This window comes from Sinocyclocheilus grahami, unplaced genomic scaffold (genome assembly GCF_001515645.1).
Source record: "Sinocyclocheilus grahami isolate Dianchi unplaced genomic scaffold, SAMN03320097.WGS_v1.1 scaffold1693.1, whole genome shotgun sequence".
Taxonomy (NCBI): Eukaryota; Metazoa; Chordata; class Actinopteri; order Cypriniformes; family Cyprinidae; genus Sinocyclocheilus; species Sinocyclocheilus grahami.
This window is the reverse complement of record NW_015506872.1, coordinates 15,587-35,158: the sequence shown is the minus strand read 5'-3', so window position 1 is coordinate 35,158 and position 19,572 is coordinate 15,587. Positions and strand designations below refer to the sequence as shown.

The following is a 19,572-nucleotide window of genomic DNA, read 5'->3' as shown; positions in this document are numbered from 1 at the left end:
GAGCTCTAAGCGCTCGCAGATTTTCAGGTGCTGGATCACACGAGCTGACAGCGTATATCATGTACAGCAGCGCATGTGTGAGTCACACGCTGATGTGTGATGCTTAACAAATGAAAAGCACATGGAGGTTAAACTCTTTCGTTCACCTCCCCATGGGGGGCCCGGGCCCGGCTACATGTGAGGTGAAAGCTAAAATGTTCCTTCCATGTCCAGACCACAGACAGGAGTTGTTGACAAAAAGCTTCCTCATAAAACATTTTCCCAGCCAGGACGATGCATGCACGCAGCTGTCCGGAGGAAGCAGCCCACATTCGCCAGAGCTCAAAGAGCAAAAATGCAATGTTCCCAAATATTTTGATGGAATATTTCATATTAAATACATGAAGCAATTGTAGTGATTACAATTTCTGGTTTTGTTGTTGTTGGTTTCACAAACGGATGCATGAGATTTAATCTCGACTATTTATTTAATTTAAACTGCACAAAAAATGTTATACAAACCACTGCACAAAAAATGTTACTAAGTGCTTTTTTAGCACTTTTTACTGACAGGAGAACAGGCTACAGCTGCAATGTAACTTACTTTATGACTTTCTGAATTTTTTAAAATAAAAAGTACATTTGAGACAATGAACAGGAAATTATGGGATAAAAAGCAGTGAATTGGATCAGAAAACCATATGAGACCGACTTGAACTGATTTATAGGTCAATCATTGTTCTTGTAGAAGTAATGTTTTACAGCAAGAACAAAAACACTAAAAAGGGAAATACCATTTTTCATTTGAACATATATCATGGCAGTAATTCAGTACCAAAATTAATAAATGCTGTAACAAAATTATTGCTCTTTGTTAGCTAATGCATTAACTAATGCTAAATAATGGAACCTTATTGTAATGTGTTACCAAAACATCTTTTTTTCTCCAATATGCAAAAGTTGATTTTAAAAAGCATAAACCTTATGAAATAAAGAATCTTCTCCATGGATTTGGTCATAAGCTTCATTCGTCACTGTACTATCATAGTTTTGTAATTAATATACAAAAAATAAAATATGTAATTATAAATAATCACAATTTCATTTGGTAATAAATTACAAACCAATCTGCAGGGACAAGCCTCCTCAGCACACCCCGAATCCAAAGCTTATTTCAGCATACATTAAGATAAATACATAATTCAAACAATTAGCCAACAAAGTGGCTCATTTGCATAAATTACACAGCACATTATGGAGGGTAAATTCTCCCATTCCAATCAATTAAGAGTCCCATAATTATGGGATCCCATAATTATAATCCCAGACGTTGAGAGTTCTAGCATCGTCGTGACGACGAGAATCCCTGCCCTTCAACAACAACACAACAGCACCAGCCGACCCTGTGCCAGGTTACAAACACACACACACACGCACACACTAATGGCAATAACAGACCGAGTGTGAGTGTGAGAGCTACCTGACCTCTAAGTCAGTCCTGACGCAGGAATGCTGCCTTAATGACTAGGAATTGGTTCTGATTACAAACCCTGCTGCTGGGGGCGCTGCAATTAGACACACTTCAATTAATACGTCATGTTAAATAACTTTGAGCAGTTCAATTACTGTACACGAGGCGAGAGTCCAAATCCACACAGAGGATTCTTTATTTCATAAGGTTTAGGCTTTTAACTTTTTCATATTTAGACATTTTGATTTTGATCATTAGCTAATGTTAGTTAATGAGTTAACTAATATTAAATAACAATGCGGAATACATTTGTTACAGCATTTATTATTTTTTGTTACACTTTATTTTAAGGCATCTTTGTTACAGTGTAATTATACATTTAAGTACTGTGTAATATTAATTAATTACATGTACTTAATATTAGGTTAGGGTTAGGATTAGGGTTTGGCTTTGGGTTACTTGTATGTAATTATGCATAATGTATTGTTATTATAAGAGTAAGTGCATGTAACATGTAACAAGGACACCTTAAAATAAAGTGCTACCTTATTTTTGTTAATGTTAGCTAATACAAAAAACAACTGTTCATTGTATTTTCAATTTAGTTCATGTTAATAATGTACCTTATGAAATGCTACCAATATTTTCATATAACATGTTAACATTCTGTTTTGTTTTTTGTATTTAACTCCACATCATTCCAAGCCTGTATGCTGTTATATTTTCCATGAAACAAAAACGTAGACTTTTTTTTTTTTTTTTAATTGACAGATTTTTCCATGCAATAACATTTCATAGTGAACAGAAATGTTCACTACGTACTTTTTTCTTCTTTCTCAAAAAGAAGGGAAAAAATGTAGCATAAAAGCGGTTTTCTGGAGTCACGCATATATAGACTTAAATGAGGAACAGACTCAAATTTAAGTTGTATGAACTGTTATGTTACTTTTTCAGAGACTGACAACCATGGAAACAATGAACTGCTGTTTTATCACAAAAGCTGCAGCGATTGCCCAAAACGTTCTCCTGAATTTCGTACAAGTTTGAAACAACATGAGGGTGAGTAAACAATGACAGAATTTTCATTTTTTTGGTGAACTGTCCCTTTAACAAAAACGTTATTGTACCATAACATATCTGATCAATGGGGATGTGTTTAGATTGCAATGTTTTCCATAAATCATACTGGTAATCTTACTGGCTTTCATTGCTTTTTTGTGTGTTATGAGAAAGAACCTCATTCTCAATATCATCTTCTGTCTTACAGCCCCATGGGCGCTTTCTATCTCAGTCATTCTATTTTTGCCTCTGCGCCCATTTCATTCTCTCTCTGTCCATCTCTTTCATTCCATTTATCTGTATCACGCAGCACTCCGAGGCATTTGAGTTTGAGGACAGCACCCAGAATGCGGCTCATGTCTAACTACCGGATGCTTTGAGGCAGTTAGGAGCTCATTTTCTGGTTGTTAGCACATTGTGAGCAGCAGGCGAGCCGACAGATAACAGCTGATGAGTGTGTAATCACAAATAATTGTCTTTCACTTCTCGTTTCCATCATCATCATCCTTTTAGTCGTGTCCTACCCCTCCTCACACCTTCATTCTCACATTCACTCACATTGCCATTCTGCTGGTCGGTATAAAAACAGAGACTTTCTCCAAGTTTGGGGTCAGTAGGATTTTTCGTTTTGAAAGAAATCAGTGCTTTTATTCAGCAAGGATGCATTACATTGGTCAAATATGACAGTAAAGACATTTAAAACAAGATTTAAAACAAATGCTACTTTCTAGTCATCAAAAAATCTTGAAAAATCTTGTCACAGTTTCCACACATATATTAAGCAGCACAGCTGTTTTCAGCATTAACAATAATATTGTATGTTTCTTGAGTAGCAAATTAACATATTAGAATGATTTCTGAAGGATCATGTGACACTGAAGACTGGAGTAATGATGCTGAAAATTCATTACATTTTTAAAACATATTACAATAGAAAACAGTTATTTTAAACTGTAATAATATTTTACTCGTTTTACTGTATTTCTGATCAAATAAATGCAGCCTTTGTGAGCATAAGAGAATTGTTTTAAAAATGTTTTTAAAAAATGCCAATCCCAAACCACACCTGCACTAACCTTATTAATGTCTACTGTTCAGCGAGATGATCAATGATATCTTTAATTAGAAACAAAACCATGATTCATAACCATATAAGAACTATAATTGGTTAGCAAAAAAGCACAAAACAAAACCATGATTTATAATCATATAAGAACTATAACTGATTAGCAAAAAAGCACAAATCAAAACAAAACCAGTGATGTCTGTGAGATACAAACACAGTTTAAAAGAGACTTATTATTCTACTTTTTGAGAACCTCATATATAAAGTCTTGCAATATTTTCATGCACCACAAGCTATTTTGCACAACCCTTTTCTACTCTTTCTAAGACTCTAAAACTTGAATCAAAAAGGCATCTTTTGCAACTGTACCTTTAAGATTTCCTTGCTTGACCCTGTACGATTGCCTAACCTCTTTGCATTTAAATTGAGTAACACTGTCCCAACCATAACACGTATTGTTTGGTGGAAACCTCTGGGAGCTGGTCAGTATCTGCAGCCATATACTGTATGCCCAAACTGTATGTGAAGTGAAATGATACTGACCTGTGATGGAAGGCCGTTGCTGATGGAGGGGTTCACTGGGTTCGCGTGGCCAGGTGCAGCCACATAGCCGTCAGAGTAACTAGAGAAACCATGACGTCCAGAGGAGAGGCAGTAGGCCGAACTCCCCTCCTGGGCCCCCGGTCCGCTGCCAAGCCCAGTCTGATGCACTGAGGTGGGGGGAAGAGGCTGAGGCCTGTGCACAGTGCTGGGATGCTCCGATACTGTTGAGAGAGAAAGAGAACGAGTCTTCAGTGTCACATGATACTTCAGAAACCATTCTGATATGTTCATTTGGTGCTCAAAAAGCATTTCTTATTAGTATCAATGTCGAAAACTGTTGTGTTGCTGCTTAATATTTTTGTGCAAACCCTCACACATTTTTTCCCAACGATTCTTTGATGAATATAAAGTTCAGTTGAAATTGAAACATTCTAAATGTCTTTACTGCCACTTTTGATCAACTGAATGCATCCTTGATGATTTTTAATGTTTATGCTAGAAATAGTTTTGAGCAGCAATGCTGTGGAAATTATTTTGTACGCCATGTCTGAATGCACAAGGGACTCCAAAACACATTCTACATACTCAATATAAAAATATACAAAATGTAACAAAATATTCACGTTACAATAATAACAAAAGTGAAACAGGATCCATGAATTGTCCAATGAATTCTATTAACTATCTGCAAAAGAATATCTGAGAATTAATTTTTAAAACGTGTTATATTTGGCAAGATAAATTGACCACAATAATGCTGTAAGTTGTTTGGTTATAACTGCAGGCCAGTATATCTAACACTTTCTCTCCCCCAGCTCTCTGTGTTTACACACAAACACACACATCAGCCCTCGCTCATATGCAGGTATTATTTGTGAAGTTGGAGCGGGTGAGAGGTTCTTTCGTCGCTAATTCAGCAGAAGAGAATGTTGGTGTGAGTGGACTAAAGCTCAGGGAATCTGTACCCAGAGGAGGGGGACCCTATCAAATGATTAGGCTCCTCAAACTAGCGTGACAGCCAGCTATTGTCCAGTAATACGCCTCGAAAGAACTCGCCAACGCCACATCTGCTTCGTCTGACACTAGCCATCTCCTTTCTCTTGTTCGCTCTCTCTTCGATTTTCACCCCATATGGTTGAAAACACAAATTGTAAAAAGACGCCCGAGTTCGCCCAGCGAAACCTCATCCACAGACCCTTCAATTAAAAATGCGAACCGTCCATTAAATCTACTTTTCATTGAGTTTCAGTACAAATGTACAAAGTATAACAACCAACAAGTAAGGTATACGCAAAAAGTTAGATCTGCAATGTGTCAATCAAATTAATTTGTCCTTTGATGATCTGCATAAGCTCATCTAATATGGTTTACAATTGAAATGTAAAACCGTTTTTACTTTTTTAGTAATGCAGATGTCATAAATAAACTAGGTAATGTTTCTATTTCACAAACAAAAACTCGTTTGGACTTCCCAACTGATATTGCAGGTGTATTTCTCCTGCAGAGAAAGAGAGCAAACAAGAGAAAGGGTGAAGAAGAAAGAGAGATTTTGAGGTTTAATTAAAAGTGAAGAGTCACGCCAAGCAAATCCTTCGTTCTCCACCCTGGAGCCACACAGGAAATGCTGCTGCCAGCGTGCATCTCTCTGGGTATCTCACGAGAGTTGGAAAGGAAAGAGAGAAACAGGGAGGGAGGGAAGACTGTCCTTTACCACTTTTCCACTCTATAACGCTACTGAAAAGTCACTTTTCATGCCATTTTCCCCAAAAGTCTGGACTATTTTCAGTAGACAGCACCTGGAATGAACAGCCAGTTATTGAGGATATGGCATCCATCATTTCCTTCATAAAGAAAGCCCTCGGAGAACTAAGTTGCAAATTAAAATAAGCACATAAAAATATGATATTCCCCCAAAACTAACATCCAGAAATCAAACCATCAAATCAAATCATGTGAGGAAAAGAGAAGGCACGAGAGTTTCCAAATCACTTTATGATTTGGGTACAAGTAAAACATCTCACTTTTCATTTTTTTTCCTTCTCTTAATTCCCTCGAGTTTCTATCATTATCGCTGCAAAAAGTCAAATAAAATAAAACATAATATAATAAAATATAAAGAAAGAAATAAAAATTAAGTAAATAAAATAAAAAAGAAAAGAAGTAAATAAGTCAAGAGTTTCTTTCATTTTCACTGCAAAAAAGTCAAATGATAAGAATCAAATAAATTATAAGTAAATCAAATAAAAGGTATGAAAAACCCATACAAATAGGTAAAAAGTCGGTCTTTTATAAGTTTTTATCATTACCACTGCAAAAATGTATATGCTACAAATAAAATAAAAAGTAAATCAATAAGTAGTAAATAAAATAAAATTAAAATAATAAATAAGCCAGCCTTCCGATTAATTCCTTGAGTTTCTATCAATACCACTGCAAAATGTGAAATATTACAAATAAAATAAAAATAAATAAAAATAAAAATATAAAAACAAATAATATAAAATAAAATAAAGTAAACACAATAAAAAAATAAGTAAATAAATAAAACCCCATCATGTATAATTTGGCTGCAAAAAAAGGCAAACAAACAAAAATAAAATAAAATAAAATAAAAAGTCAGTCTTTCCCATAACTGCTTGGAGTTCGTAGCATTACAAACTCTACACAGACTGTAATCTGTAAATAACACTGTTGCATTTGGCTCTTTCTCTCTCTCTCTCTCACTCCATCTCTTTTGAAGAGTTATTTGGCAGTCTTTTGTTGGCCTGTTTAGCGAGAATGGTGACTGAGCTCTTTGGAGTCTGATTTCCACGCTCCATCTGTAGGTTCCATGAGCTCGGTCCGGGCAGCATTGAGGCCCCTGTCACCTGCCTGGCAGGGGGCGGGGGGGGGAGGTGGGCACAATGAGGGCTGGACGCAGGGCAATGGGGGCTCCGCAGGGGAACAGCGGGGGGCCGCCCCCGAACCCTTCCTCCTGCACGGCCAGGGGGTTACAGAGGTGGAGGTGGTGGGGGGTGACGGCGAAAGAGCGATACGGAGAGAGTTAGGGGGAAAAAAAGAAGAAGAGGGGGCAGATCGCTCAATGGCACCTGGGGGACTAGTTTATTGACTAGAGAGTGGTGTGTGGGAATAGCGATTCTAGTTTAAGATGATTGTCAGTCCCGGTCTCGTCCATCATGTCGATTTACAGCATTGACGTACTCTAAACAGACACTTCTCCCTCAAATGTATCATTCTGTGATTTTCCCGGGATTTTTAACTTCACTGACATGGGATTTCAACAAACAGCATCAGATTGGAATAGAGATTGATTTAACAGGAATCAAACTCATTCTGATAATCAGATCGATACAGAAATTGAGAGAAATTGCATTCCATATTTCCCATGAAAAACAGGATTTTAATAACTTAAAATATCAAAGCATTAAAAAACTGGGGGAGAGCATGTAATTTCCTCTGAATAACCAAAAGTTTGAAATCTCCCATAGGGAGAGCAATAAATGTCAAAAAATTATTTTTAATGTGGGGAAACACATTAAAATGTCACTGAGAAGGGTTGAATTCTGAATACAAACTTGCATAGAAAAAAAATGTATAGAATTTTCCTTAAATAATCAAAGGCCTGAAGTCTTGCCTAGGGAAAGCAATAAATGTCGACAAATAATTTTAGTCTGGAAAAAAAATTTTTTTAAAGATTGAAAATGTCACAGAGAACTTTTGAATTCTGAATGAAAAGTTAGAAAGAAGCTTGAAAGCATAGGAAAAAAAATGCAGACTTTTCCACAAATAACCAAACACTTATAATGTCAACGGAGAGATCAGTACATTTAAAAAATATATATATTTCAGCTTGGAATTGTGTAAAAACACTATTTTAATTATGTTTTAATAAAGCAATAAGCCCCAAGAAGCCGTGGTTTACAGTGAATTTATAACAGCTAAGGATGTCAAAAAATTATTTTTAATGTGGGGAAACACATTAAAATGTCACTGAGAAGGGTTGAATTCTGAATACAAACTTGCATAGAAAAAAAATGTATAGAATTTTCCTTAAATAATCAAAGGCCTGAAGTCTTGCCTAGGGAAAGCAATAAATGTCGACAAATAATTTTAGTCTGGAATTGTGTGAAAACATTTTTTTAAAGATTGAAAATGTCACAGAGAACTTTTGAATTCTGAATGAAAAGTTAGAAAGAAGCTTGAAAGCATAGGAAAAAAAATGCAGACTTTTCCACAAATAACCAAACACTTATAATGTCAACGGAGAGATCAGTACATTTAAAAAATATATATATTTCAGCTTGGAATTGTGTAAAAACACTATTTTAATTATGTTTTAATAAAGCAATAAGCCCCAAGAAGCCGTGGTTTACAGTGAATTTATAACAGCTAAGGGGCGTTGTTAGGCACCTCCTTAGCTGTTATAAATTCACTGTAAGCCACGGCTTCACGGTGCTTATTGCTTTTATAAAACAGTTATTCCATATACGTAGTAAGGGTCCACATAATAAAGCAGAGCAAATAAATTGTAATGATATTAATAAAAACAGTATTCTTCCACCAAGCAATGTAGTTCCTACTACAACAGCTTCGAACGTGGCTCGGCCAATCAGAATCAAGGACCGGAACTATCCGTTTTATAACAAGAAGAAAGGTCTTATGAGCTGAAACAGCTAAACGGCGAGAGTGACAGACTCCCTGAAAGATTCTGAGAGTTGCTGTCCATCAGAATTTCAGCAGGACAGGAATCTCATACCTGTCCCAATACACCACCAACCGCTTATCCCATCCATCCTCTCACCCTCACCTACTCTGCATCTCTTTGACTTTTGGACTGAGGTTTTGTCTTTCATCATCAAAATTGTGATTAAAACAGACGACTGAAAGTCTAGCTACAATGAGTGATATGCTGCACCAAGAAAAAGAGACACTGATGAAGCAAGACAGGTAACATCTGGACCACTTTATCTGCATAACGCTAACAGTAAAAGGTATTATCTTTAAAATTAATGAATTACATTTTAAAAACAAGTGTGAAACAACAAGGATAAGCACTAGGGGTGTAAATATTTGCTCTGACAAAATAAATTATGAAATTTCATGAAAACATTTCTTTTTTTTTACTTTCAAGAAATATACAAAGTGTAACTGGGGAGAAAATCGAATGCCACAAATTGATTGAGGATCTAGACATGATGGAATTCCACACCTGCATATAGATCTAAAAAAAATCATATTTATAATTAAACTAGGTTTTATTGAATTAACTAAAATAAATTGTTTTTATTATTGATTAAAATCAAAATAAAATTATTTAATCAATGCATTGAACTTTTGTCAGACTGATGGTGGTCAAATAAGTTTCACTCAAAAATTCCTAATAAATTTCACAAATAATTACAAAGAAACAGCAAGTACCACATTGAATGAAACGCAAAATTTTGAAGTCGAAAGACTGAAATAGTATCTCTTGTAAAGTATTCTTGTAAAGCACCTTTTTTTGTTTACAACTTTGAAAATAATTTACCGTGTAAACACAGTGCTTTTACTTTCATGTGTCTTTAAGTATAAAAACACTGTGAAATGATCACTCAGCTTCACAATATTTATATATATATACTGTATAATAGGCAAAAATTATTAATTTAGTAATTGTTTAAACATGCCATTAGCAGGAGGACACGTTGCATTTTTGAAGCCTCTAGCCACAGGAAGAGTCTCCAGTAGACCTATTGTTATTTAGTGAGCGTTAATTCATGATAGCAGCGCATGGTGCCTCTCGCTCACACATCAGATTTATATTCCTCTCACACGCAGGACAAACCCCACAAACCTGCAGTCTGCCAGCTACACACAGCATTTATCAGTGCGCTCGAGAAAAGAGAGAGAGAGAGAGAGAGAGAGAGAGAGAGAGAGAGATGAGCGCTCTGCTGAATGAACTCCGTAGCATTTGGATGGACGTTAAAGGGGTTGTGGTGAATTCCAAGCATAATCACAGAGAAATAAGAGAAGGCTGAAAAACAGAAGCCAAAATGACGCAAAGCAAATGCAGCTTTGTGCAAAACTCGAAGAGAGTTTGTTGACTTTAAAATGATGGATTGGGAAACCTAGAGGAAAGCTATTGCTCAAAGGTTGCTAGAGACTTGATTGAGTTCTCAGTAATGTTGCATTTAAAGGGATACTCCATCCAAATACGAACATTCTGGCATCGTTTACTCACCCTCATATCATTTCAAACTTTCTTTCTTCTGCGGAACACAAAATAAGACATTTTGAAGAACGCTGGGAACCAAGCAACATTGGAACCCATTGACTTCCACTCTATGGACAAAATCTCCAAATATCTTCTTTTATGGGTTTGGAACAACCTGAGGGTGAGTAAATGATGACAGCATTTGTGTTTTTGGGTGAACTATCACTTTAAGGATTAACTTGGTCTCCTCCTAGCATTTCTAAAAATGACAAAAACGAGTCAATTATTGACATAGAAGAACAACATAGAGAAATAAAATGAATCAGATTAGATTTGAGGAGAAACATTTGCATTCATGCTGAATTGTTGGCCTGGTATCTTGTCAAATCTGAGCACAGTCTGAGACATCCTGAGGTCTCTTCTGCAACACGTGAGATTACTTAAGTGTTTTTCCTCAGGAGAAACATCTGAGAACCTGGAAACTTCATTTGCTGAAGCCACTGAGATTTGAAAGCGATCTTTTGTGATTTTTCTTCTGGAAAGTCAGGTTGGCAACTCTAATGCAACACACACTTTGACATGCAAACAAAGGCGCAAAAACAAAGAGAGCAGATAAAGTGAAAGTAAACACAGGGATGTTGGAGCGAGAGCACCAGAGTCCACAGACGACCATCTGGGCAGTTTATAGCTCCTGGTAGGGGAGAGTCTACTCCTCCTCAGGGGCTGTTAAATGGTTGGGTAATTGAGCTCGTGACATGTGTTCCCCAAACAAAACAAAAGGGAGAAGAGACAAATGAAGCATTTATTTGCAGCGTGGAGGAGTGCTGGCCCTTTCAAGCCCGCGCCCCAGCCAGCCACTGGTGAGTGAATTAAGGAGTATATAGAATCCCAGCAGATGTAGGGAGAAGAATGGTTAACGGAACGATCACGACTCCATCTGGGGTTGGCATTTTGTTAAGAGGGAGGAGCAGGGAGTCACTCAACTCGCTAAAGAGCCACGACCCCAGCAGCTGCCCCGAGAGAAACCGAGCGAGAGAGAAAGAGTGGTAGACGGAGCAAGAGAGAGACAAAGAGGAGAAAAGATCATTTTCAACCTTGCATGTGGACTACAATGCGACTGGACATTTTGGACAGTATCATCCTTGAGATACTTTCTGGATGTTAACTATACATGCCTAACCAACTGACAAATGTGACCATGGTACTGATATATAGTACTATCAAGGGAAGTGTGTTGTGTGTTGCCTGTGTGGGTGCAAATGGGTCAGATGCACACTCCAAAAGTTATAAAACCTAAATCGAAATTGCTCATATCATATATATATCACTATATGATAAGTCAATATATCAATATACACTACTGTTCAAAAGTTTGGGGTTAGTACGTTTTTAATAATGTTAGTCTCTTACACTCACACTCTAAAAAAGGCTGGGTTAAATACCCAGCGGTTGGGTTACTACTCAGAAGGCTGGGTCAAAACAACCCAATTGCTGGGTTTGTCCCTATTTTACCCAGCACTGGGTTGTATTTAACCCAGCATTTTTTAGAGTGCACCAAAGCTTAATTTCTTTGATTAAAAAATACAGTAAAACCACAAAAAAATCTGAAATATTATTACAATTTAAAATACCTGTTTTCTATTTTAACATAATTTAAAATGTAATTTATTCCTGTGATGCCAAGCTGAATTTTCAGCATCATTAATCCAGTCTTCAGTGTCACATGATCCTCCAGAAATCATTCTAATATGCTGATTTGATGCTCAAGAAACCTTTCTGATTATTATCAATGTTGAAAACGGTGCTGCTTTATATTTTTGTGGATTTTTTGATGAATAGAAAATTCAGCAAGAACAGCATTTATTTAAAACTAAAACTTTTAAGCATTACAAATGCCTTCACTGTACAATTTAATGTGTCCTTGCTGAATAAAAGTATTCATTTCATTAAAAAAATAATCTTACTGACCCAACACAGTAGTGTAATGAATAAATATAAAATATATAAGTAAAACAAACTGAATGATGGTTTAAAAGAGGCCATTGAGTTCACGACTGTTATTCTGTGTGTTAAAAAGGAATACGTTAAGATCCATTTTTGGAGACCGACACAAGGACCATAAAGAAGGGATGCTGAGGCATTATTTGTTCCCTGCATGCTTTGCTCATTATCATGTCTGAACAGTACAGAGGTGCCTGTTGCAGCATGGAATCGCTCCTAACAACGGGACAAAGCCAAAACGCAGAACCCACGCAGCGATCGCACCATGGGAACACACACCACATGCTCCAAAATATATGAGTGTTCATTACATTGAAATCACGTTATATTTATGTTCTTGACTCATGCTTTCCTACCAAACATACACATGTTGAGTAAGCCATGACTGGGGGTCACATGCTAAGTCGACAAAATGAAACACACACACAAAAAAAAAATCCCGTGACAATTGCAATTACAATCCACAAGTGTAGACCTCACCTCTCATCATACAAAACACCTTTTTGATAGTCACTTCTGCCCCTAAAGACCTAAACCTCATTACACTGCATAAAATGCCTGTTAGAAATTTAGAAATAAAATTATATATATATAAAATAATATTGAATAATATTTGTAAAATATACTTTCATTCAATATGACCTGATATATTATGCAATTTTCCTTCTCATGTAAAAATTAATCTTGTTTTAGGATTTTTAAAAATATTTTTAACTGGAAAAGAAAGAAATTTGACAAATCCTCATTTCTGGATGATCTCTTCTATTTTTCGGTGGAAACAGACGCTCAGTAGTACATGTAAAGTTCTTGAAACACCTAAAACTTATAATGAAATCATTTAAACCCAGTTCTCCTTTGTCTTCTTCCGTTTCAAAGCGTTTATTGGCCATCATAGAGAGTCTGTTACCTGTCACACTGAACAAACACATTATCTTAACCCGCACTTCCAACAGAGAGGGAGTTTGCACAGCCACTGACCCAGGACTCCCCCTTGACCCTGCCCAGCCACATCTTACACTCTCTGGGGTACGAATAAGAGTCTGACAGCCCCATACAAAGCCCTGCAGCCCTGAGTCAGACACACAAATATATTCAGATTCAACAGGAACCTGGAAACCACTCTAAGTAGGTAAAACATCTTGCAGTTCATAAAACAGCAGCTAATATGCACCACATTCTTAAAAAAGAGCCAAAAAAAGAGTTCTACAGCCTAATGCCAAGATAAACAAATTTGAAATTTGAAATCTATTAACTGATGGAATTCACATCGAGTTTTTTAAACTACTAAAATACCATTGAGTCAACTTAATTTAATTCTTGATATGAATACAGTTCTTTGTTGAACCTAAAGCACTTCTAAGAAACACTGAAGATCCTTACATTTGAAAGTTCAAAGGCTATGATGAAGCATTAATGGTGAATTATGAAACATGAAGTTCACAAACCTACACAACTAAGCGTGAAATGGATGAGGCATTTAGACAGTGTTTCCTTGCAAATTTTACTCATTAAAATCACCATGTAAACAGGCGAAGACAACAGTTGGAATGCGTTTGAAGTTCCAATTGACGCCAACAGTAAAGCCTTCTGTAAATTCTCCAAAACCAAATGAATTCTGTCTGAAACAAATCAGAAATTGCACGTTTGAGTTGGAAATGATGATTTCTGCTCGTCTAAGTTACATGTAAAGCGAGCTAACAATGGTCTACTGTAGAAGCTGGACGTCACGAGGCTGGAGCTTCAGCCACCAAAACCTTCAGAACAACTATGATTTTAGTCCTGATTCTGCTGTAATTTCTCTCTCTCTCTCTCTCTCTCTCTCTCTCTCTCTCAATGAGGCTCGAGGATTGTCGGTTTTCCCAAAGTTAATAGTATAGCAAAAAGGAGGGGATGCGCACAGGCAAATACGGCATTGTGGGATAAGTTTTATCGATTCACATAGAATGATTCCAGGCACTAGAACGATCCCTTGCTGTTCTTAAAAATTTATTTGGAAAGTTTTAGCTTTTGTTTCGGCAGATGAAGTACAGATATAGAAGAAGAAATATAAATACATGTTGTTTTTTTCATTTAAACATTATTTTTCAACCTAAACAGGAGAGAAGCCTGGATTGATCCAATAATTTTATATTGAAAAAAGTGGTTTTATTTAAGTAAAAAATATTAACATCACTAAACCAATCTATATACATTCATTTATACCAACAAAACAAATTTTAAGTAAAAAAAAAAGTTAAGGTAACATTTTTTTAAAGTCTAGGGGGAAAAAACAACTGATGAAAAAACGAATTTCACATAAAGTAAAAAAAGAGTTGTTTTTTTAAATAATGTAAAAATCACAAATACTACCCAAAAAAATCTACATTTCTGTTCTGAGCTTCCTCAGCAAACAGTTTTTGAGAAACATCTTTTGAGGTGTTTGCTCAATCCAGTATTAGTAAGCAATGGTCCTCTACACTGGCTTTTCCCAGACAAATAAATCTGAAGAGACCTTTGCTTTGATCTCAAGCCTTTAAGGGGCCCAACAATAGGTTTTGAAGGAGCAGGGGCCCAGATCCAACACACCCCTCTTACCCGACAACTATAGACTCAGCAAACACATACTTAATAATTTTAAGTAAAAAAAAAAGTTAAGGTAACATTTTTTTAAAGTCTAGGGGGAAAAAACAACTGATGAAAAAACGAATTTCACATAAATTATCACTTTTTACTTGAGTAAAAAAAGAGTTGTTTTTTTAAATAACGTAAAAATCACAAATACTACCCAAAAAAATCTACATTTCTGTTCTGAGCTTCCTCAGCAAACAGTTTTTGAGAAACATCTTTTGAGGTGTTTGCTCAATCCAGTATTAGTAAGCAATGGTCCTCTACACTGGCTTTTCCCAGACAAATAAATCTGAAGAGACCTTTGCTTTGATCTCAAGCCTTTAAGGGGCCCAACAATAGGTTTTGAAGGAGCAGGGGCCCAGATCCAACACACCCCTCTTACCCGACAACTATAGACTCAGCAAACACATACTTAATCAATATTTGGCTAGAGAACACCCTCTTGATTCTGAAAACACCCTTTTGAGATTTTAACTGAGCACCGAAAAGGAAAAAACAACAACTCCCACAAGCAGGGAGGAGAGAGGGAAATACAGCCAGCGCAGAATCAGCCCACTGCAAACAAACGGACGAGAGTGAATGGAGAGAGGAGAAGTTTACAGTGTGTCAATGGAGATCAGGACTCATTGAGTTTTATGATGTAGACACATCTACATGTGAATAAAAGCCAGAGGTGATTGATCCTTCTAGGAAAACAAAAACATTAACCGAGCTTTGAAAAGGCTGTTTTCTTTTCTCCTTTCCCCTTGCGCTTCCTTTCTTTCATTCACTGTTTTGTTCTTTCTTTCTTTTTTTTCAATGCAGATATAGACATATTCTGTTGCAAGTCCAGGTTTAAAAAACTGTTGTACGCAAATACAACATAAAAACCATCTAATGCTTTAGTCTTTAAAATGTGATGGAAAATATTTGTGTGACATTGTTAAAAAATAACTCATCAATAAGTTCTTATAAGATGTCTGTTTCAGTCCATTTGACTCACAATCATTTCTGCCAAGAAAATCACAACTAATTTCATTATTGCTTCCATATTTTTAACAGTGAAATTCTGGCAACCACAGCTGCCGGTATTTTACCGTAAATGTCACAGATTTTTTTTTTACAGTGTACATTTAGGAGTTAAAAAAGCAAATAAGATGTAGTTATTTCAGTGTCTGAGCTGAAACAATGAACAATCCGAAATCAATCTAGCTCTAACAATGTGGAGCTGAACTAATGGTAACCCATTTTGAGTTTACTCAAGTTTTTCAACGGCAGTAAGCTTTTTGCAATGTTGTGCGTTTCAAAAGTTCATATCAATCAGTCATCTCCATGTCCAAACAACAACATATCGACAGTCGTTTGTTAAACTAATTACCAACTGATCTGTATTCGTGATGGCGGTGCTGGAAAAGAGAGAAGGAAAAGGGCAGAGGGGAATGAATGCACGCCCCGGGCGGAGAGGAAGGGGGCGGGTTTTTGTCCTGAGATGAAAGTGGGGACAAATAAAGGGCTCGATTTAATCTACTAGAAAAGGTTTTCATTGCAATGACTGAGTATAATGTGTGCCAATTGTAGCACGGCCCATGACGCGGGGTGATCCGGCTAGCGCGCTCACAGCTCAGAGTTTCTCTCTCCACTTGACATCTAGAACAAACTCCTCTGCGCAAGAGTTCCAGGGCGGTGGGGGTTAGAAAAATGCACTGCCTGTATCAATTTCCAAGTTAATACATACAATTTCTTCTTCAACTGGGGAAATGGGTACTGCTTCGAGGCTATCCGCTGCGTGGATGTTAAAAATGTTTGTGATATTTTACAACATTGTTTTGACTTTTGAGTGTCACTAATTAAATTTCGACGAAAAATGCACTAACTTTATTCTCTAACTAGGCCTATCTAACGTATAAATTGTTCAGCGATTTTCGCGGGCTAATCGTCTCTTGCAACACTAGGCCTAATGTTAGCCATGTTAGCCGTATTAACATAATGCATTTTAAAGAAGCAAAATTTTAAGCACAAAAAATGTATGATGTACCGGTGATATATATATATATATTTTTATATATTTTTTTTTAACAAATTAATCTGAGAGAAGGCTACTTTTTGTTTTGAGCAATACTCACGCAGCAAAATGTTGCTATGGTTACCTCCAGTGTTGCCAACTAATTTTCAGGGGAAGTTGCTAAAGGAAGTTCGATTTGTTGCTAAAAGTTGCTAAATGACGTTGTGATGTCATTGCGTGATGACGTCATTGCGTAATCACGATGCAAAATTGTGTCACTACATTAAAAAAACATATTTTTTTATATGTTCATTTAGATTTGTTCGTAAAATAATATAAATGCATAATATAATGTTATATTACAAATAACTTTTTTTTATACACAACATTGAATTATTGAACACTTACACATTTTTGAACGATTACAAGTTTTGTTATTAGCTAGTAAACTAGTAAAACTACACATTCTGAACAATGATCGTTTTAAGCAGTGTATTAGTAGTCAGTATGCTACACTCTAAGAAAATAAATCACAGGTTTTTACCTGCATTTTAAATTACACATTGTATTTTGTGTTTCGGGTTACAACGGATGATGGATAACAGATAATGTCCTGGAAAATTACTAGTACCTTTTCCATTTTTCTAGATATTTTTCTTACAGTGTACTAACTGATCAACAATCACAGGTACAAGCTACTAACGAGGTGTATCATAAATGAACAATTATTAAATTATTATTATTATTATTATTATTATTATCAAACTGAACAATTGCAAATAGCAGTAACTTAATTCACGTGATGTGTGTACTGCTAGGCATCTTTGGTTTCCTCTTTTTGTGAAATTTAGATGGAAAATGTGTGCCTTTTTATTGTTTGAGCCACTTATCAAAAGTTGCTAAAAGTAGCCAAATAAAATGTAAAAATAGCTCAATTTGTTGCTAGGTGCTTTTGGAAGAAAAAGTTGCTAGGGTAGACTGAAAAGTTGCTAAATTTAGCAACACAATTGCTAAGTTGGCAACACTGGTTACCTCTGCAGGTGAACGCCACACTAGTTTCCTGGTAAATTGCTTTTATAGTGATTGAAACGTTTAAAAAGCATATGCAAAATAACAGATTTTATTTGAAACATCAATCTTTTTGTTTGGACTTTCTTTTATGAAAATGTTAACGAGAATGTAGGCTGTAAATATTTGCATATTTCTAAAAATCCAAAAAGTAGTCCTATCATAGCCGACGTTTTTACTTGAAATAATCAAACAAGTAATTCCATAAATCCAAATATTTAGACACTTTATTTTTTAATGGTCTCGATCTGAAAATGCATATACACTCCAATCAACAGGTGTTCATTTTTTTTAATAAACGTTCATTTGTTCATTTTTACCTCCAAATGCTGTTGACGTCGTTTTGGGGGGCGAAAGGGAAAATTCCAAAAACATGATCTAGCTAAAAATGGACACGTTATTTAAGTCTATAAAACACTTGTGAGCCTGGACTACGGTCATTCGTGAATAATTCATCTCTCATTGCCCGTCCATAATGTCCTCTCTGCGCCTTTTGTTAGACCGTTTTTTCTTCCTTTCTCTCCAAATTTTGAAAAGCTTGGAGTCTTTTGTCAGGACCAAGCTACTGCTAGGCCGAGCTTTGTCCTGAGGAAACTGAAGCGTGAATCTCATGGACTCTTTCGCTTTTGTTTCCCAAGTTCATCCTCAAGTGTCCGATTGTGCACCGCAGGAGCGTCTTTTAGTGAACGCTATTCTTGGACAAATGTTTGATTTACTGATTCGGCCAGTTTCACTCCAGGAACGTCTCGTTTTAGGAGGTTAATCTCCGATGCTCCTCAATTCAGTTCCAATGAGTTTAAGGAAAGACACAAAAAACGCTAAAAGAAAAAAAAACAATAGCCTACTGAAGACGTGGGCCATTTATCCCATCAATCTATTTAGCATTTGGTGGCAAAAGACTCAAACTGAAACATTAAAAGCGATATTCACTCGGGGGGGGGGAAATAAACTGTACATGTGCTTATGACATTCACGCAATTTTTAATGTAGGCCTATAGGCTACGTATTTTTCCAAATATTTTCTTAATAACAGAACACACATTAGCATTCAATAATAAAAAAATATTAGTATTAGTATTATTGCTGGTGCTGTTATTGTTAAGAAGAATGCATTCATGACCTACACATATATAGGCCTACATATTTTCAATCTAGGCTATAATAAAACTTTTGTAGATAGGCTACCTGTAAACTCATTGTGCTCATCTCAATTCCGCGTAAAAGATCAAACCCGGCAGAACTTACATCTGTCGCCGAGAATCCCGTCGATGCTGTGTTTGGCTCTTCTTTCGTTTTCCTCGATCTCCCTTTTTTCCACTTCATCATCATCCTCATCTTCATCTCCGTTTCCTGCACCAAATTTACAGCGCAGCATGCGGCTAATGGAGCTCACTGCGGACAGACATGCAAAGCTTCATCAAACTACATCAGAATTGCACTTGCTGAATGTTTAAACAAATGAAAATGTGGATGCATAAAAATTCAGTCCGTTACCACGAGGCATTTAAAACGATCTTCTATGAAATATATATATTTATCTGCCCCCCAACCCCCCCCCCCCCCCCCCCCCCCCCACCGGCGGGCGGCACCACATAAAACAAAAA

General features: G+C 36.4%; 1 protein-coding gene across 1 annotated transcript in view; it reads right to left on the bottom strand.

Moving 5' to 3' along the window:
- The window catches only part of LOC107572078 (paired box protein Pax-3-A-like), a 30,942-nt gene that overhangs the window by 8,841 nt on the left and 2,529 nt on the right, over window positions 1–19,572 (bottom strand). Inside the window, exons 4-6 of the mRNA XM_016258482.1 lie at window positions 19,214–19,360; window positions 13,220–13,381; window positions 4,119–4,339 (exon numbers count right to left, since the gene is read on the bottom strand). Coding sequence (XP_016113968.1) covers window positions 4,119–4,339; window positions 13,220–13,381; window positions 19,214–19,360 — 530 coding nt within the window. The remainder of the gene's footprint in view (window positions 1–4,118; window positions 4,340–13,219; window positions 13,382–19,213; window positions 19,361–19,572) is intronic.